This window comes from Aspergillus chevalieri, chromosome 3 (genome assembly GCF_016861735.1).
Source record: "Aspergillus chevalieri M1 DNA, chromosome 3, nearly complete sequence".
Taxonomy (NCBI): Eukaryota; Fungi; Ascomycota; class Eurotiomycetes; order Eurotiales; family Aspergillaceae; genus Aspergillus; species Aspergillus chevalieri.
Window position 1 is genome coordinate 2,710,979 of NC_057364.1, and position 16,736 is coordinate 2,727,714.

Below are 16,736 nucleotides of genomic sequence, written 5' to 3' on the forward strand. Positions count from 1 at the left end.
GGCTCGGAGGTTCCAAGGAGTTGACAGGAACAGGGAGGATCAAACATCACATTCAAGATCGAGTACCATCCTGATGCCAGTACGTCCAGGGGCATAGTAATCCGCGATTTCCTCCCGTGCTCTGAACCCGGTGCGAGTATACAACGCCCGCGCGGGCTCCCTGGCCTTATCCACCCATAACTGGATATACTGGCACCCTTCTTTTTGTAGACGTTGCTGCATATACTCCATCAATGTCTGCCCGACACCCTGTCGACGAAGTGCCTCTATCACGCACACCTTATGTAGCAGGGCTGCTCCCTTCTGCCGGACATAGACAGCATACGCTATTAGAACAGGACGGGCACCTGGGGCCGGGGCACTGGTGGCATACAAGACTCGCGTATTGGGCTTCTTTCGCCACAGCTCTTGGCCAAAAAAAAAGGTTTCATTGCTGGGGAACGTCTTCTTCTCGACGCGTGCAATCTGTGCGAGAATCTCGAATGCTTCCTTTTGGTTCAAGGAATGAATGTCCGAGATGGTGATATCCGGCATTCTTTCGACGGATCCACATTCAAGGCCGTTAGAGTGGCAGTTTAAGATTTTTTCAATAAAGTCTGTAGCAGGGTGTAGTATTATCCAATTGTAAGCTGTTGCAGATGGTGGTATCCTGACGGTGTTTTGAGGAGGCGATGGGGAGAGGTTGAGGTTTTTGACGCGAAGACGCGGAGCCTCACCCGATCCACTGACAACCACCCTCCCAGCACCGCATCGCATAGTTTCTAGATCCAGTTCGCAGATAAATCTTCTCTTAATATCAACTCTCTTCTATCTACTCTGCGAAATATGCCTTCTCAAGCCGATGACAAGCGCCAGGCCGCGCGCGAAGTCATCGACATTCTTCACGAGATCTCAATGCTCCTCGTGCGTGGTAACTCCCCTTGAAACAAGAAGGTATCCAAATTAATCTCTGTTAAATTGGACTAGAATACGCATCTCGATCGGACAGAGCTATCCCTATGTGTCTCGCTAATCGAGAACGGTGTCAATCCGGAAGCGCTGGCGGTAGGTTCCATTTTTTCCGACTTCTTTTCTAATGCTCTTCAGCGCTCCCTGCCAATGATCCTCGTAATTGACCTGCAATACCTGCAATATAGATAGTGATTAAGGATCTTCGACGGGAGGCAGCTTCTCAAGGGCATTATCCAGACGAGCAAATCATGCAGGAGTGAATGTTCTAGTGTTGTGCTTGGGATGTCTGGATGGTTGGGTGCTTATAGGTTAGATCTCTGGCGTTAATCGGTTGGCTTATTATTTTTTCCCTACGATATATAAGATACCCGTACTTTTTTGCAGTTATGAACATAGGCCACTGGTTATGATATTCCTTGTATTAAAATAAAATAACAGGTTCGACTGTCTCATACTCCCAGTGATAACCTTGGTATCATAAACAATAAAAAACAAAAAGTAAAACAGTAAAAGCTGGGACAAACTAAGCCACATTCTCCTAAGCGAGTCAAGAAGAGAAATTAAAACAGCCTATGACTTTCCTGTCTCTGCCTTGCTGTTGTCATCCTCTACCGTCGCCTTCTTAGACTGCTCGCCCTCACCAGTGGTGCTCTGGTCTCTGGCTTTCGTATCCTTCTCATCTTCGCTGTCGCCAAGGCTGAATGGATCATGCTCTCCGACAGGGGAAGGCTCAACTGTAGTCAAAGGCTGCCACTTGCTCGGTTTGCTAGGAGGGGCGGGCTTAGCCGATCCGGATGCACCTTGGGAACTGCCAATCTCCGTCGGGGGACCCTCCTGGAAGGACACCTTTCGCCTGTCGGGTGAGGAAGACGAAGTTTTCTGTAGATCTGGATTGGCAAGCGGCCTTGGGGGACGTGGGGGCGGAGCTATTATCTAAGTTAGTATCCGAGTATGACGATTGATGGATTAAGAACGCGGAAAGCCTTACCTTCGGAGTCTCTCAGCTCAAGAGCAGCAAAGTCATCATCCAAGAGCTGAGGGTCTGCATCATACCGTTCGCGATCCCCACTGCGACGGCCCAAATCTCCGCTTCGCCTTGGTCGACTATAATTTGGTTCCTCGCCATAACTTCGACCAGACTGTTCGTCGTCCATGCCCTCACCATCCCAACGTTTCTTCAAGTTCTGCACCCACGAACTGACCTTCGTCTGAGTGTCCTCGAATCCTTTGCGAAGGTTTTCACGGATGACAGGGAGATCATCTATAGATGACATCTATTAGCGAAAAATAATATGAAAGCAAATCCACCGTCAGCATAACGTACCATCGAAAAAGCTATAATCTCTCTCCTCAGATGCGTCACTGCCTCTCCTCTGTCGGTAGCGAGCTTCCTCGTCCCAGCGGGACTGCGGCACACGGCGATTGTAGTGTTCCGCTAGTTGACGGGCATAAATCTCATCCGCTTCCACTTGTCTTTGAGCCGCAGATGGCCGGGGTGGTTTTGCAGGGGGTACGTCTTCAACTTGCGCGTTAGGATCGGTCATGCCTAGAGACGCGGCGTTAGCATCCACATCCCACTGGCGTGGACTTGAGTCTGTACGTACCCAGAAGAGCATGGAACGCCCGCTCCACATTCCAGTTGCTAGCAACCAGCACAGCTTTGACAACTGAGGCGTCGAGAGTCGGAAATGCTTCTTTAAGGGTGTTCTCGGCTTGTTGTCGGGGGCTCAATGGACGCGGGGGCTTTGGCGGGGCAGCTTCCGTATCACCTTGCTGAGCAGTTCCTGAGGAAGCAGAAGTATTGATGACACCGGTTTCTTGAGGTTCATCATCAAAATCCAAAGGACGCGCAGTCGTGGGCGATTCTGGCTTGGGACTGTTTGGCCCCACGGGCAGCTTGTTAGGCGCCTTAAAGCCAAGTGTAAGCTATCCGTAACCTAGTATACGAAAGGGGGATCAGGGACACATACACTCTTGTCTTCCTCCGACATGATGGCGATGTTTTTGGAGGACGAGGTGACAAATGTATCACAGGATGCGGAAGACAACTTATATACTCCAAAGCCAGTAGGCAGACGAAATTCCGGGAGGAATCGAACGTTTCAACGGATTCCAACCATCAGCCACTCCAGATTCGCAGTGACGTTGGAGACACGTGATTGAAGTTCAGAATGCTTACGTAACAGAAGCACAGAATTGGCGGAGCTCTATACTTGCGCCGTACAGTCTGTGTTCATGCGATGAGAGTCGGGTTAGAGCTTACTGCCAGTTATTTCTGAAGTTCAATATGTTCCAGCCTTTTCTAATGAACAGTTGCACCTAATTTCGCGTGAGAAAGCTGGTGTGTTCAGAACAACTTTTGCAAACAATCAGTCCAAAATGACTTCAGAAATGGATCTTTCCACCACCTTCATCCCATCGCTACACAAGCCTGCTGCACTGTTGCCAATTGCACGACATAGGCGTAGTCTACTTTATCTTATCGAGACCTATCCAGTCACCATTGTTGTTGGACATACCGGAAGTGGAAAGACAACGCAACTTCCGCAGTACTTGGATCAAGCAGGATGGTGTGCAGATGGGAAGGCCATCGCGGTCACGCAGGTAATGTTTGACTTCCCCGTTGAAAAAAGGATCAAAGTAGCTGAAGTCATTTACAACAGCCACGGCGAGTAGCGGCTAGTACGGTGGCCACCAGAGTAGCTGAAGAGATGCGCTGCAAGGTCGGCGAAGAGGTGGGCTACTCGATCCGTTTTGAGGATCAGACCTCTGCGTCTACAAGGATCAAATTCCTAACGGATGGCATGTTGCTTAGAGAGGCCCTTGTAGATCCTCTTCTGTCTCGTTACTCGGTTATTATGGTCGATGAGGCACATGAAAGGTCTCTCAGCACAGATGTTCTCTTGGGTATTTTGAAGAAGATTATGAAACGGCGGCCGGAGCTGCGCATCATAGTAAGCAGTGCTACCTTGCAAGCTGAAGACTTTCTCCATTTCTTCGCGGGAGAGAAATTCAAATATGACGCGGATCCGGGGGAGCTCGGTGGGAAGGTTGGAAGAATCATCAGTCTCGAGGGGCGAATGTATCCAGTCGATACCCTTTTTCTCGAATCACCTGCAGAAGACTATGTAGAGAGAGCTGTCAAAACAGTATTTGACATACATCTACAAGAAGATGAAGGGGATATTTTACTCTTTTTAACAGGACGGGAGGAAATCGACACAGCTATTCAATTGATTTCCGATCATGCTGCTACGTTGCACCCTAAGGCACAAGCCTTACAGCCACTACCTCTATATTCTGGTCTTACCACAGACCAGCAGATGTATGTTTTCGAACCAGCACCGGAAAACACGCGCAAGGTCATTGTGTCGACCAACATCGCGGAAGCGTCAGTGACAATTGATGGGATTGTGTACGTGGTTGACTGCGGCTTCGCAAAGCTCAGAGCGTATAGTCCCAGCACTGGCATCGAAACGTTGACTGTGGTGCCCATTTCAAAGGCCGCTGCAGTCCAGCGAGCTGGTCGTGCCGGACGTACCAAGCCTGGCAAATGCTTTCGTCTTTACACTCAAGAGGCATACGAACACCTTCAAGATGCAACAGTCCCAGAAATTCAGCGATCAAATTTGACGCCTGTTATTATGCAGCTCAAGGCTTTGGGCATAGATAATATTGTCCGGTTTGATTTTCTGACACCTCCTCCCGCGGAGCTAGTTATCCGTGCATTTGAGCTTCTATATTCCCTTGGTGCTGTGGATGATTATGCCAAACTCACCAAGCCATTGGGGATACGAATGGCCGAACTTGCGGTTGATCCTATGATGGGCAAAGCGCTTCTTTCTGCCTCGTCATTTGACTGTCTGAGCGAAATTCTCACGATTGCCGCCATGGTCAGTCTCCAGGGAGCCGTATGGGTACAGCATGAGGGTGATAGGAAATCGTCAGAGAGCAGTCGCAGGAAATTTGCCGTCGAAGAGGGCGACCACTTGACGTATCTCAACGTCTATCAAGCATTCGTCACGAAAGGGAAAAAGGATTCCAAGTGGTGTCGCGACAACCTTCTCAATTACCGGTCTTTGCAACGTGCCGTGAGCATCCGGGCCCAGCTTAAACGCTTTCTTGAACGTTTTGGTGTCAAGGCCGACGAATCACTTTCGTCCTCCAGTTATCGACAAGCAGATTTAAGCAGAAAACCTGAGCAGATCCAGAGGTGTCTAACAACAGGCTACTTTGCCCATGCTGCTAAGATGCAACCGGATGGAACATTTAAGACAGTCAGTGGTGGTCTTACGCTTCACGCGCATCCCAGTTCGCTGATGTTTGTGGGTCGCCCTTGTCTGTTTTTAAAACGTTGAACTTGTCTGGGCTAATCTCTTCAATAGAACCGGAAAGCAGATTGGGTCATCTTCCATGAGATCATACAAACAGGTGACAAGACTTTTATTCGAGATGTCACTAAGATCGAAAGGAGCTATCTTACAGAATATGCTCCCAACTTTTACAGAGTCCAGTGATTGATTCATGTTCATAGATATTTACCTGTACCCTATACCCGAATTGAAGACAAAGTTATATTGAATTGATACGAATTCAACAGATCAAAGATCAATCGCAGTACGTAGATCACAAAGTACTAGGAGTAGCTATGGGTATAGGATTGGAAGGTGAGGTCATCACGGGGCGGAAACATGCCGCTTCCCTTTTGGGCAATCAGCTGGTCCCAAGATTTCTCCGTCTTCTCCATCGTCTCTGGTGACAGTCTTATCATCTCAACACCAAACAGTTAACCGGCAAACGACGAATAGCTTCCACAGAAACTGTCGAAATGTCAGGACACAATCATAATCATCATCATCATGGTGGTCATTGCCATGGTGAACACGACCATTCCAACGACATCACCCCGGCTGTTCAGTCCCTTCTCTACACCCAGATTCAGTTCGATGCCATCAACACACTAAATGGTATATCTAATTGACGGCCCTTCTCAGAGTCGCTGCTAACTCAAGAACAGAGGATAGACCAAGATCTGGAGCTGCAATTGTTCAGAAGTCATGGGCGGAGAGATTGAACGACCAGCCTGAGCTGGAGAGTGACGCTGATGAACAGCTGCTCATGCATATCCCGTTAGTATAACCCAAATTCTCGGTCTTACGCTACAGTTCTTTTCTCTTTTCTGTTATGCTGTTCTCTTGATTCGATATTTTACCCCGCCATGCCCCTCATCTTATCGCTACAGCCAAGCTCGTCAAAGCATGCTAGCTACAAAACAAATTATCATGCCACATATGCTAATGGATCCTCAAATGATGCAGATTTACTGGTCAGGTCAAAGTTCACTCGCTTCTGATCTACACTGCACCGACTCCGTCTGCCCCTAAGACCCTGAAGCTGTTCAAGAACCGCGAGGACCTCGACTTTTCAACTGCCTCAGAACTCAAACCGACCCAGACCCTGGAGATTCCACAGCCGGTCCCTGGCGCCGATGTTTTTGAGATGCCCTTGAACCGTGCTCACTGGAACACAACTACCTCGATCACTCTCTTTTTCGAAAATAACTGGAGTGACGGAGAGGAGGATGTGACCAAAGTTGGGTATATTGGATTCAAAGGTCAGTTCATGGCATTGAATCGTGAACCTATCAATTTCATCTACGAAGCGGCAGCGAATCCGGGAGACCATGTCTCAATTACAGGAATCAATGAGATGGGAGGGCGGATCATGCCCGGACAGTGAGTGATCGCAGCATTTGCAGGAGAAAAGGGAAATTGTATTCTGGAGGAAAAAGCGATTGCATATATTATGATTGTATCCATTATTGAGACGACGTCGATGACCTTAATCCATTAGTGAGCTGGACTCATAAACAAATTAATGAAACCCAACGTCTAATCGCCTGAAGTCGACCATAGCTCTAAACACATCATGCAAGAAAAGATCAACAGAATCAACCACCAACGCCAGTAATGCTTCCAGTATTAAACTGATAAAACCCGATTCGAACGGCGTCAAGAAGCTGGGACCGCAGCTCGTGCTTCCTTTCTGACCACTTCCCCTTGCTCCGTCGTCCCCTCTTCTGTCGCTATAACTGGTATTTCTGGCTGTTTTGGAGTTGTCGTAGGAGGCTCTGGCAATACTACTGGACCTTGCAGCGCCGCCAATTCCTCTTCGACTTCGTCTTCGTCCTGGTTCGAGAGATTTCCCGCAAGCATTTGGCTGATTTCCTATATCGCCACCAAGTGGTTAGCATAAGATTACCCAGGTAGAATGCTCCAATGTCCTCACTTCTTGATACGAGCGCGCCTCTTCTGTCTCCCCCATCAGCTTCTCTACGCCTTCAATCCCGCCCATCTCCTTGTTGATAGCCTGCAAAACTCGCGTTCCTTGTTGCAACCCGAAAAGCACATCTTTCTGCACGAGCGAGAACTCTACCTGCCCGACTAATTGCTCAAGTTGCTCGAGCTGTCCATCACTCTTGGCCAGCAGGGACTCCTGGTATTTCTTGCGGCGAAGGGCAAGAAGTGCACTTCTTCGATCACCCCGGGCTAGGCATTCTTTCGCGATTTTGGTTTCGCGCGTTGTGAGGACGGTGATGCGTTTCTGGTACTGATGGAGCTTATCGCGTTGGTTCTTTAGGTCGAGGATCGCACTGACATTGGATGGAACAAGTCAAGTGGTGCGCAAAATGGGACGTATGCCATTATCAATAAGGCAGTACTTACCGATCCTGGGCGGATATCTTGGGAGAGCTGGAGATGTTGCCCATGGTCACCGCATTGTCTATCTGGGGTTGAATGTGAATGTTCGGAGACCGATCGATATGATGCGAGATAAGTAAAGTTACCCCAGAATTGGCATTGACGTTGTTTGCGTATTGTACTGTATTTACCGCCCGTCGATTTGCAGTTTAATGGTAATTTTCAAATCCTCGCCGGCAACTTGTTCTTCCGTCCCGCCCAAATTTCTGGGAAAATCGCAAGAATTGAAGCTTGACGACTTCTAGACCAACGATTGGATTGGGACATTATAATCTCCTGGAGCTTGTGAAAATGCGCCAGGCAAATCGCGGAGGCAGGCCGACTTTGCGGCAGGGCTTGGATCGCGATGTGAGACTAGGAATTTTCGTCACTGCGTGTTTCTTCAACTGATACCTTTTTCGTCCTCCGCAGGTCTACCAAGTTGTGCGCAAAATTGTCGACGACCAGATTGAGAAAGATCAGCTGCGGCTAACCGTTCCCGCCATATATGACAGCATCAAGAAATCGAATTCCAGCCTGAACCGGAGACCAAAGAGGGTATTAGAGGACAGTCTCGAGCGAGTCGTGGAACTGGTGAAAGTCGATGTATTCGGAGATGATGAAGAGGATTCAGTAGAGGGTGACTTTGAGGGCTTAGAAGAGCAGCAGCCTCCGCCCCAGGTACGTCTTATGCATGAGCGCAATGGCATGTCTAAAAAGAAACTGACAAGGTTTAGGAATCCAACAGTCTCAATAAGAGCCTCGTCAGCATGTGGAATACTGGTCCGAAGACGCAAACACCAACCGAAGCAAATGGCACTGATAATACGTCGGCACCTACATCGACGTCAACAAAGAAACGAGAACGGCAAAATAAGGGCGAATCTTCTTCCAAGCGACGGAAAGCCGAATCCCAAGTCGATAGATCACCGCCGACACATGTGAGCCTTACGGATTTGGGTGGATTGGACGAAGTCATTGAAGACCTGGGTGATCTCGTGATTCTGCCGATGACCCGTCCTCAAGTGTACCTGTCGTCGAATGTCCAACCACCACGAGGTGTCTTATTACATGGTCCGCCAGGATGCGGTAAAACGATGATTGCGAACGCCTTTGCGGCCGAACTCGGAGTTCCGTTCATTTCTATTTCAGCACCATCGATTGTGTCGGGAATGTCTGGTGAATCCGAAAAGGCGCTCCGGGAACACTTTGAAGAGGCCAAACGAATCGCACCTTGCCTTATCTTCATAGATGAAATAGACGCCATTACGCCAAAGCGCGAAAGTGCACAGAGGGAAATGGAAAAGAGAATTGTCGCACAGCTCTTGACATGTTTGGATGATCTGGCTTTGGAGAAGACGGAAGGGAAGCCTGTTATTGTCCTCGCAGCGACCAACCGTCCGGATAGCTTGGACGCAGCCCTACGTCGCGGTGGGAGATTTGATAAGGAAATCAACATGACTGTTCCGTCGGAACCTGTACGGGAGAAGATTATTCGGGCTCTCACACGCAAGATGCGCCTTGCAGACGACCTTGATTTCAAGACGTTGGCCAAGAGGACACCGGGTTTCGTTGGTGCTGATTTGAACGATCTCGTCTCGACAGCCGGAGCTGCTGCTATTAAAAGGTACCTTGAAATTCTGAAATCCAACAGTGGTGAGGAAATGGATATCGAAGATGAATCGGACGAAGTTAGTCCCAAGATTAAAGAATTGCGACGGCTTATTATGCATGCAAAAGAGAACCCCGTGGGCGAGGAATCCCAAGTGGTTGAGGTCTCAAATCAGGATTTCTTCACGGCACTCCCCAAAATTCAACCATCATCCAAGCGTGAAGGCTTTGCGACGATTCCCGATACTACCTGGGCAGACATTGGTGCATTGGGAGGTGTCCGTGATGAGCTTGCTACTGCCATTGTTGAACCAATTAGAAACCCCGAAGTCTACGAAAGCGTCGGTATCACTGCACCAACAGGAGTCTTGCTCTGGGGTCCACCTGGTTGTGGTAAAACACTACTCGCCAAAGCCGTGGCCAACGAGTCCCGCGCGAACTTCATCAGCGTTAAAGGACCCGAGTTACTTAACAAATTTGTCGGAGAGTCCGAACGGTCCGTACGGCAAGTCTTCGTCCGCGCTCGCTCGTCTGTACCCTGCGTTATCTTCTTTGATGAACTAGATGCTCTTGTCCCCCGTCGTGACGATACAGTTTCTGAAGCCTCTGCACGTGTCGTGAACACACTACTCACTGAACTCGACGGTTTGGGCAGCAGCCGTCAAGGCATCTATGTCATCGCAGCAACCAACAGACCGGATATCATCGATCCCGCTATGCTCCGTCCAGGCCGTCTTGAGACCCTCCTCTTCGTGAACCTGCCAAGCCCAACGGAGCGTGTGGAGATATTGCAGACGCTCCTGCGCAACCTGTCCATCGAGTTCACCGAGGATCTCAGGAAACTGGCCGAGGACTGCGAAGGGTTCAGTGGTGCAGACTTGGGAAGTCTGCTTCGCAGAGCTGGATACTCCGCTATCAAGAGGCGGGATACCATCAAATTCGAGGACTTTGTGGCCGCCAAGTCGTTTATCCGGCCCAGTGTTACTGATTTGAAGAAGTATGAGAAGTTGAAGAGGGATTGGAGCGGAGGCGTTATGTAAATATATCATAGACTCGGTTGTTTTGATTACGGTTGGACGTATATAAATGCCTTTGATGGTGTATTCAGGACTTTCTCCATGATGCTTTTGGATCTCCATTCTCATTCCGTAATATTAAAATACCATATCTCTAACCTCTTCTGATTATTATTATTATTATTATTAGCGCTGTATACAGCAAATGTAAATGTTAATGCAGTCGTGCTATGTACCATGTCTATTAACAAACCTCTAAGTCTGCCGCGCAGCAGCTTCCAACTCAAGCTTCTCATCCACAGTCAACTCACTCTTCGCACTCTCGATACGCACGAACGCAATCACCACAGCCAACGCAAATCCAGCCAACCCAACCTGGAACCAGAATGCCGCCTGGTAACTCTTCCGAAGACCCAAATACTCCTCAGTGTGAACCTGGACGATATCGGCAAACGCCAACATGATGGCAATTCCGAAGTGGAGAGTACAGTTGATCAACGCGCCCGCTAGTCCTTGTCTTTCCTTGGACAGATTCGTGGTGATGAAGATGTTGGTGACGTTGAAGCTGATGTCTATGCCGATTGTGCCGCCGATCATGGCGGGAAATACGAAAGCCCAGTAGTTTCCTCCGAGTGGGATCAGTGCGAATAAAAGACCGGATGCGAGGTAGCCCAGACAAGCTATTATAATAAGGATGGTTCCGTTGAGCATGTGGAGTAGATAACCTCCAGCGACAGAGAGAATGAGCCCACCAACTGCCATGGGCACTGCCCACGCAACGACCTGGAGGGGACTGGCTCCCATGAAATCCTGCATGCTGTCACACGATGTTAGTAATCGGCCATTAGGTATCTGCGGAAAGGGACGACACTTACTACAGACATGCATAGAGAAGATAAATCCCAAGGCAGCCATACAAGCAGAGGAGAGCGAGAATAAGCGGTTTCATGTACTTCACCGAGAACAAATCGCCCGGCATCAAAGGATTCTCGACAACCCAGCCCTCCACATAAATAAAGGCCCCCAAAAATAAAACACCAAGAATCAGACAAACAATGATATATGACGTCTTCCAACCCTGGGGAGCATGTGCACTGTCCGCAATGGAAAAAACAAACAGCACCATGCCTGGTACGAGCAAGGCGGATCCGATCCAGTCCATACTAGCCTTGGATGTTGCTCGCTTCTCGGTCCAATCCGAGGGAATCGAAAAGTAAGACGACACGGCCGTGATAGCAGAGAAAATGGCACCGAAGAAAAAATACCACGACCATGACAGGAATTCACCGCAGATACCAGAGAAGAAAATTCCGACGAAGAACCCCAGCGCTGCGCAGGCGCCATAGATGCTAAAGACGAGGTTTTTACGAGGTCCTGGTCGGTACACTCTGCCGAGAATCATGATACTCGAGGGTAGGAATGCTGCCAATCCCAGCCCTTGTAGTGCTCGGAAGATAAACAGCATCAACCAGTTCTGGGAGAACCCGGCGATGAGTGAGGTGATGGTCAGCCACACCATCCCTCCAAAGTAAAGCACGAATCCTCCAAACATGTCCGCCAAACGACCAAATATGAGCAAGGTGGCCGTGACGACAAGGGACAAGGCCGTGGCTGGCCAAATGGACTGGCTAGGAGGGATGTCCAACTCCTTTATCAACGTGGGAAGAAGGACATTAGAGCCGGATACATAGTATTCCTGCATATCTTGTTAATAACACACTGATAGTCCCAGGACAAGCAGACATACCGAAAGGATCTGGCACATGAATATTGAGAAACAGAATGCCAATTCTGTCCATTTATTCGAGAAATGAACAGGGCGTTGTCGCCCTAATCGCTCGATTGTCTCTGCATCTGGCAGTGTTCGGGCATTTGGCCCTTGATATTCATTATTGATACCCTTCTCTTGAGCAAAAATATCAGCATCCTCTGCTACCTCAGCCAAATGATTGGCACTGTGTTCCGGCGTTTCAGGGTTCATAGCCGTGTACAAAGGACTCGCTCGGAAGAAGGTGTATGGTGTTGGAAGAGATGGTGTACTCTCACACACTCATTACTCGCTCACCTGTCTATATATAATATTTATGCCACGGAGAAATTCTACACAATTCGATCGCTTCTCCTTCCAGTATCCTCATTGGGAAGGTCCCGGGTGAAGTTCAACTTCTGTCGAATGTTCATAGTCACGTGCTATTTTTTTTTCCGACGGGAATCTTGGCAGCTAGAGGAAGCTTTACTGCATCGAGCTAGTGACGAGGGAAACTAATCTGTTTGCGGTATAGTTCCCATCGTCAATTAACTTCTACTTTAGGAAGTTAGCAAAGGTGGGTCCAAATACAGAGTTGTGACTAATGAAAATTACTGTCGATGAGCATAATTTTTATGAAGGGGATAAAGCAGGAACTTTTACATGGATATATCTTGAATAACTATACAACCCAAACAAAAATACAAAGAATAAACGCCATTGGGTAAATGCGCAGATTACCTGTTGAATTTACAATCACATCCACAAACGACATGTTCCATCTGCACCAGCACTGACACACCACGCTTCTCTCGGATGCCAATCCACCTCTAACACACCAAGTTCACCAGTGATCTTGTGGCCCTTCAGGACCTTGAGCGGCACAATACTGGCATTGCTGAGCATGTCGCCCGTAACGCTGCCGTGAAAGATTTGCAGAGAGCCATCGTCACTCGCGTCCGCAAAGAGAGGGTAGCGGCCGCCAGGATGGAACTTGACGCACCGGATAGCCTTGCGGTGATACCGCAATGTCTTGTACGGGCGTGGCGAGAGTTCGAGATCGTGCCACAGGAGACGACGGTCGTATGATCCCACAATAAGGTTGTCTCCGCCAGCAGCAGTAGAGGAGGTCGGATGGATATCGAAGGAAGAGATCCAGCGGGCACCGGGATGGATGATCTTGACGAGGAGCTGGCGAGAGAGATCGTAGGCACGCACTGTCCGTTGGTTGGCGACGAACAGAACCGGCTTCGATGGGTGGAAGTGGGCGGTTTGCGGGGGTCCACCACCCTTGATACGGCGGTGGAAGGGATATTGGGTCAGATGCTTGGAGAGAGTATGGATAGCGATGGCCACAGAGGCAGGCGTAGACGAACCCGGGCATACTGTGACAAAGTAGTCGCCGCGACGGTGCCATGAGAGCGACTTGGCAACGTAGCGAAGAGGGATAACAGCATACACGCCAGAGTCCGCGAGCGAGCTCGATGGGCGGATCCATTGAGGAGGCATGTTCTTCTTGTTCGCATCCGCACCAGTCGGAGCTGGTCTCGAAGCTGCGTAACCCCAACCAGCATCAAGAATCTCAAGACTGGTCTGTTCGACTTCGGGGTCGACGATAGGGGGAACCGCAAGGAAAACATCGTCACCCGCGGCCGCAGCAAGGACAACGGCATCCTTGCCAGGTCTCCACCGGACCACATTGACCGGGTCTTCTTCACTCAGGGTTACGCTCCAAAGTTGGCGACCAGTTAGAAGCTCCCAAACACGAACAGTTCCATCGTCACCACCGGTAGCAAGCCAGAGGCCGGACGGATCGATGGCCAAGGTACGCACGCGCCCCTTGTGACCTCTGAAAATAGTGGCACAGGCAGTTGGGAACGGCTTCAACTCCTCCGGACTTGGCAGCTTGGGGAGGAGGCTCTCAGGATCGATGTTCAACTTGCTTCTCCGAACTCTAGGAGCCAAGTAAAGATCCAGGCAGCGCTCGAACTTCTCTTTAACGAAGTTCTCATAACCAGGAACTCGCCGGAGGGAAGCAAAGTCATTGGGCAAGAATTCGCTTTCTCGATCCTCTGGGTCTGTTTCCTCCCAAGTCCTCCGCTCCTTCTTATCAGGCAGGTACTCAGGCGGCGGGTGATAACTCTCCTCGTAGCCAGGCGGAGGAAGTTTAGGAGCAGGAATATGCATATGGGGATTCGCATTCTCTGCCTCGTCCGCCCACAGGTCATATTTGATAACACTCGGATCCTCTTCCTCCCGCTCCTCCGGGGCCTTGTAGGGGAGAATACGACCCTCTCTGATCGCCTTTACAATCTTCATCACTCGCTTGGCTTCGTGCTTCGATGGAACGAACCGGCGTTTTGGTTCGGGAGCAGCACTTAAAGGCATAACTTCTTGCTTGCTGGAGAACCATTCGATCGTCGGTTCGTACGGGTTGTAACCTTCATCGGGGATTTCATTCATCTGAACCTTGCGCAGCAGCTCCAGCTCATCTTGGCTCAGCTCCAGCGGCTTGCCAGTGGAGGGATCCGTAAGACCAGTGAAGCCCTTGGGAATCTCGATACTATCCAACAATGCATCTAGAGCCTCGCCCTTCGCAGGACGCATAATCTTCTTTCCGTTAATGTCATACCCAATATGAGGATACTCGTCGTAGAAGGACAAGGGGATGTTGCCGATGGTGTTTGCATCTTCGTCGGCTTCGGAGAGCTCAGAGTTATCGTCCGGGTTGATCTCGTCGTAGAGATAGCGATCATTTCCATTGGCGTCTTTTTCAATGCGAAAGTTAATTTGTTCTTCCTCACTAGATTCGCCGTCGTCGTTGTCCTTCGCCGGCTCGTTGACCGCTGCGCCAGACTTTTTCTTCACCAAGTTTTCACGATCGGAAGGAATCTCATCACTATCAATATCCTCCTTCCCCTCACCCTCCTCTTCATCGCTGCTAAAGTCATCAACCAATTCCACTTCCGAATCGTCTTCATCGCTCGAAAGGTCGTTGGCATCGTCCGAAAGCGCTCCATTCAAATCCTTCTTGCTCAATTCATCGCTAGAATCACCAGAAAACGTTCCTGCTTCCTCCTCCACATCGCGCGTAACGGCCTTTCGCTTCTTCGAGCCTTTTGAAGCGTCCATGATGTTGCGTCGGAAAGAATGTCGAGATTCGCGACTCAAAACTTGCGGACATTTTTTTTTTTTGGATACTTCCTGCTCCCGCCCTGACCGCCCACATGACACACCGCCTTCTGCCCGCATCTTATCGCTTCCATCATTTGGAGGCAATTCTTCCTTGTGTTTCATACATTTGGTGTTAATATTGCCTTCAAGATGTCACTCGGTTGTTTGGACTGGAATCCGTTGATATTCTCTTCCATGAAGTCCAGTAATCATGATACAAGCGTGGAAACAATACCGTCGTTGAAGCGACATGCAGCTTGCGATGAATGTAGTAAGTCGCCAGCGGCCTCTCAATGAAACGCCTTGGTTTTGTTTGTATGGACAACTGAACTGTGCTTTGGGATAGGGAAAAGGAAATTGAAATGTTCCGGAGAGACTACGGGTTGTACTCGATGCATCAGGCAGTCTTTGGTCTGCCATTATTCAATACAGAAACAAATGGGACGGCCGCCTAAGAAACGAATGCGTGGAGACGATGAAGACACAGAATTTGGCGGTTTACCGGGAATCGAACAATGGCCAGAGCTTGACAGCTCTCAATCACCTGAAGAAAATGCACTCGCCGATGGTCTCTTCCCTCAAGTCTATTGTGCACCGTATCGAGTGCCGCATGCCTTCCCACATCTATTATCTATGGATAATGATTATGGCCAATCTTTGCAAGCACACAACACTGGAGTAATGGAGCCATTGCCCGCTACAGAGAGCCCGTGGCCGGATTTCTCCAGCGTGTCTGCGGCAACGGCTTCGTCTTTCGCAAAACCTGCAGGATCGACTGATACACAGTCCAGTTCTTCTTCCAGTGCCGTGCCACAATGTTCATGCTTATCATACTTATATTTATGTCTCAGCCATCTTTCTTCGTTATCACCTTTCCCGATTTCTCATCACACAATATGCTCGTTGTTTATTGGTACGAAGACGGCCCGGGATGTCATACGTTGCGCGGAATGTCCAAAAACATACGCCACGGGTGTGCAAAATGTTATGCTCACTGGCACTTTACTGAATGTTGTCGCTGATGGATGGTTGCGCGTGTCGAAAGCCGACCCTGTAGAGCTTGGGAAACAGGCTGCCCCGCCTGCCTACGTGACTTTACTAACACAGTCATCCCCAAACTCCGCAGAGAGCTGGAGACAATGGCTTCACCAAACAGTCAGAAATGCTATCATTGGGGGACTAGTTGACCCGGCCGGCCGTGTGCGCTGTTCAGATTCGCCGAATTTACTCTCTCTTGTTACGGAATTCGAGGAGCGTCAACAGAAATGGCATGCAGGGAAAGATGCGCCTATATGGGTGTCTCCACAGAAATCGTCGGCCAACTTTGAGGGTCAGGGTGATCTTACCAACGGTGATCGTCAAAGTGATGAGAAAGATTATCTTTGCCTTCGCGTGATTCGGAGCATCAAAGATGTGATATCCAAATTCAACTTCGAACCGCACGAATATCCAGATGGCGCGCACCTATAAGGTCGAAGTTATTGTTGCATTTGCATC

The 16,736-nt window shown here is 49.4% G+C and overlaps 10 protein-coding genes across 10 annotated transcripts; 5 read left to right on the forward strand and 5 right to left on the reverse strand.

Moving 5' to 3' along the window:
- Positions 1-39: 39 nt before the first annotated feature.
- ACHE_30955A (GNAT family N-acetyltransferase) lies at positions 40-756 on the reverse strand (the record flags this gene model as incomplete). The annotated part of the gene is made up of 1 exon (XM_043277629.1): positions 40-756. The coding sequence occupies one exon, from the start codon at positions 754-756 to the stop codon at positions 40-42; it is 717 nt and encodes a 238-aa protein (XP_043135490.1).
- Positions 757-825: 69 nt separating this feature from the next.
- Positions 826-1,211, forward strand: ACHE_30956S (mitotic-spindle organizing protein 1; the record flags this gene model as incomplete). The annotated part of the gene is made up of 3 exons (XM_043277632.1): positions 826-903; positions 967-1,044; positions 1,137-1,211. 3 exons carry the CDS (start codon positions 826-828, stop codon positions 1,209-1,211), a joined length of 231 nt encoding a protein of 76 aa, XP_043135491.1.
- A 310-nt stretch (positions 1,212-1,521) lies between these two features.
- Positions 1,522-2,942, reverse strand: CUE5 (CUE domain-containing protein; the record flags this gene model as incomplete). The annotated part of the gene is made up of 5 exons (XM_043277633.1): positions 1,522-1,877; positions 1,940-2,212; positions 2,276-2,497; positions 2,556-2,859; positions 2,922-2,942. 5 exons carry the CDS (start codon positions 2,940-2,942, stop codon positions 1,522-1,524), a joined length of 1,176 nt encoding a protein of 391 aa, XP_043135492.1.
- A 388-nt stretch (positions 2,943-3,330) lies between these two features.
- ACHE_30958S (putative ATP dependent RNA helicase) lies at positions 3,331-5,468 on the forward strand (the record flags this gene model as incomplete). Its single annotated transcript, XM_043277634.1, has 3 exons — positions 3,331-3,555; positions 3,615-5,276; positions 5,337-5,468. 3 exons carry the CDS (start codon positions 3,331-3,333, stop codon positions 5,466-5,468), a joined length of 2,019 nt encoding a protein of 672 aa, XP_043135493.1.
- A 311-nt stretch (positions 5,469-5,779) lies between these two features.
- ACHE_30959S (PITH domain-containing protein) lies at positions 5,780-6,690 on the forward strand (the record flags this gene model as incomplete). The annotated part of the gene is made up of 3 exons (XM_043277635.1): positions 5,780-5,918; positions 5,969-6,080; positions 6,270-6,690. The coding sequence occupies 3 exons, from the start codon at positions 5,780-5,782 to the stop codon at positions 6,688-6,690; spliced, it is 672 nt and encodes a 223-aa protein (XP_043135494.1).
- A 272-nt stretch (positions 6,691-6,962) lies between these two features.
- Positions 6,963-7,720, reverse strand: VPS20 (ESCRT-III subunit protein VPS20; the record flags this gene model as incomplete). The annotated part of the gene is made up of 3 exons (XM_043277636.1): positions 6,963-7,178; positions 7,240-7,603; positions 7,677-7,720. The coding sequence occupies 3 exons, from the start codon at positions 7,718-7,720 to the stop codon at positions 6,963-6,965; spliced, it is 624 nt and encodes a 207-aa protein (XP_043135495.1).
- A 283-nt stretch (positions 7,721-8,003) lies between these two features.
- Positions 8,004-10,342, forward strand: ACHE_30961S (putative AAA family ATPase/60S ribosome export protein Rix7; the record flags this gene model as incomplete). Its single annotated transcript, XM_043277637.1, has 3 exons — positions 8,004-8,060; positions 8,124-8,372; positions 8,429-10,342. 3 exons carry the CDS (start codon positions 8,004-8,006, stop codon positions 10,340-10,342), a joined length of 2,220 nt encoding a protein of 739 aa, XP_043135496.1.
- A 231-nt stretch (positions 10,343-10,573) lies between these two features.
- Positions 10,574-12,299, reverse strand: ACHE_30962A (putative MFS multidrug transporter; the record flags this gene model as incomplete). Its single annotated transcript, XM_043277638.1, has 3 exons — positions 10,574-11,135; positions 11,194-12,014; positions 12,066-12,299. 3 exons carry the CDS (start codon positions 12,297-12,299, stop codon positions 10,574-10,576), a joined length of 1,617 nt encoding a protein of 538 aa, XP_043135497.1.
- A 522-nt stretch (positions 12,300-12,821) lies between these two features.
- erb1 (ribosome biogenesis protein ERB1) lies at positions 12,822-15,197 on the reverse strand (the record flags this gene model as incomplete). Its single annotated transcript, XM_043277639.1, has 1 exon — positions 12,822-15,197. The coding sequence occupies one exon, from the start codon at positions 15,195-15,197 to the stop codon at positions 12,822-12,824; it is 2,376 nt and encodes a 791-aa protein (XP_043135498.1).
- Positions 15,198-15,677: 480 nt separating this feature from the next.
- ACHE_30964S (Zn(II)2Cys6 transcription factor rglT) lies at positions 15,678-16,709 on the forward strand (the record flags this gene model as incomplete). The annotated part of the gene is made up of 1 exon (XM_043277640.1): positions 15,678-16,709. One exon carries the CDS (start codon positions 15,678-15,680, stop codon positions 16,707-16,709), a length of 1,032 nt encoding a protein of 343 aa, XP_043135499.1.
- Positions 16,710-16,736: the final 27 nt, after the last annotated feature.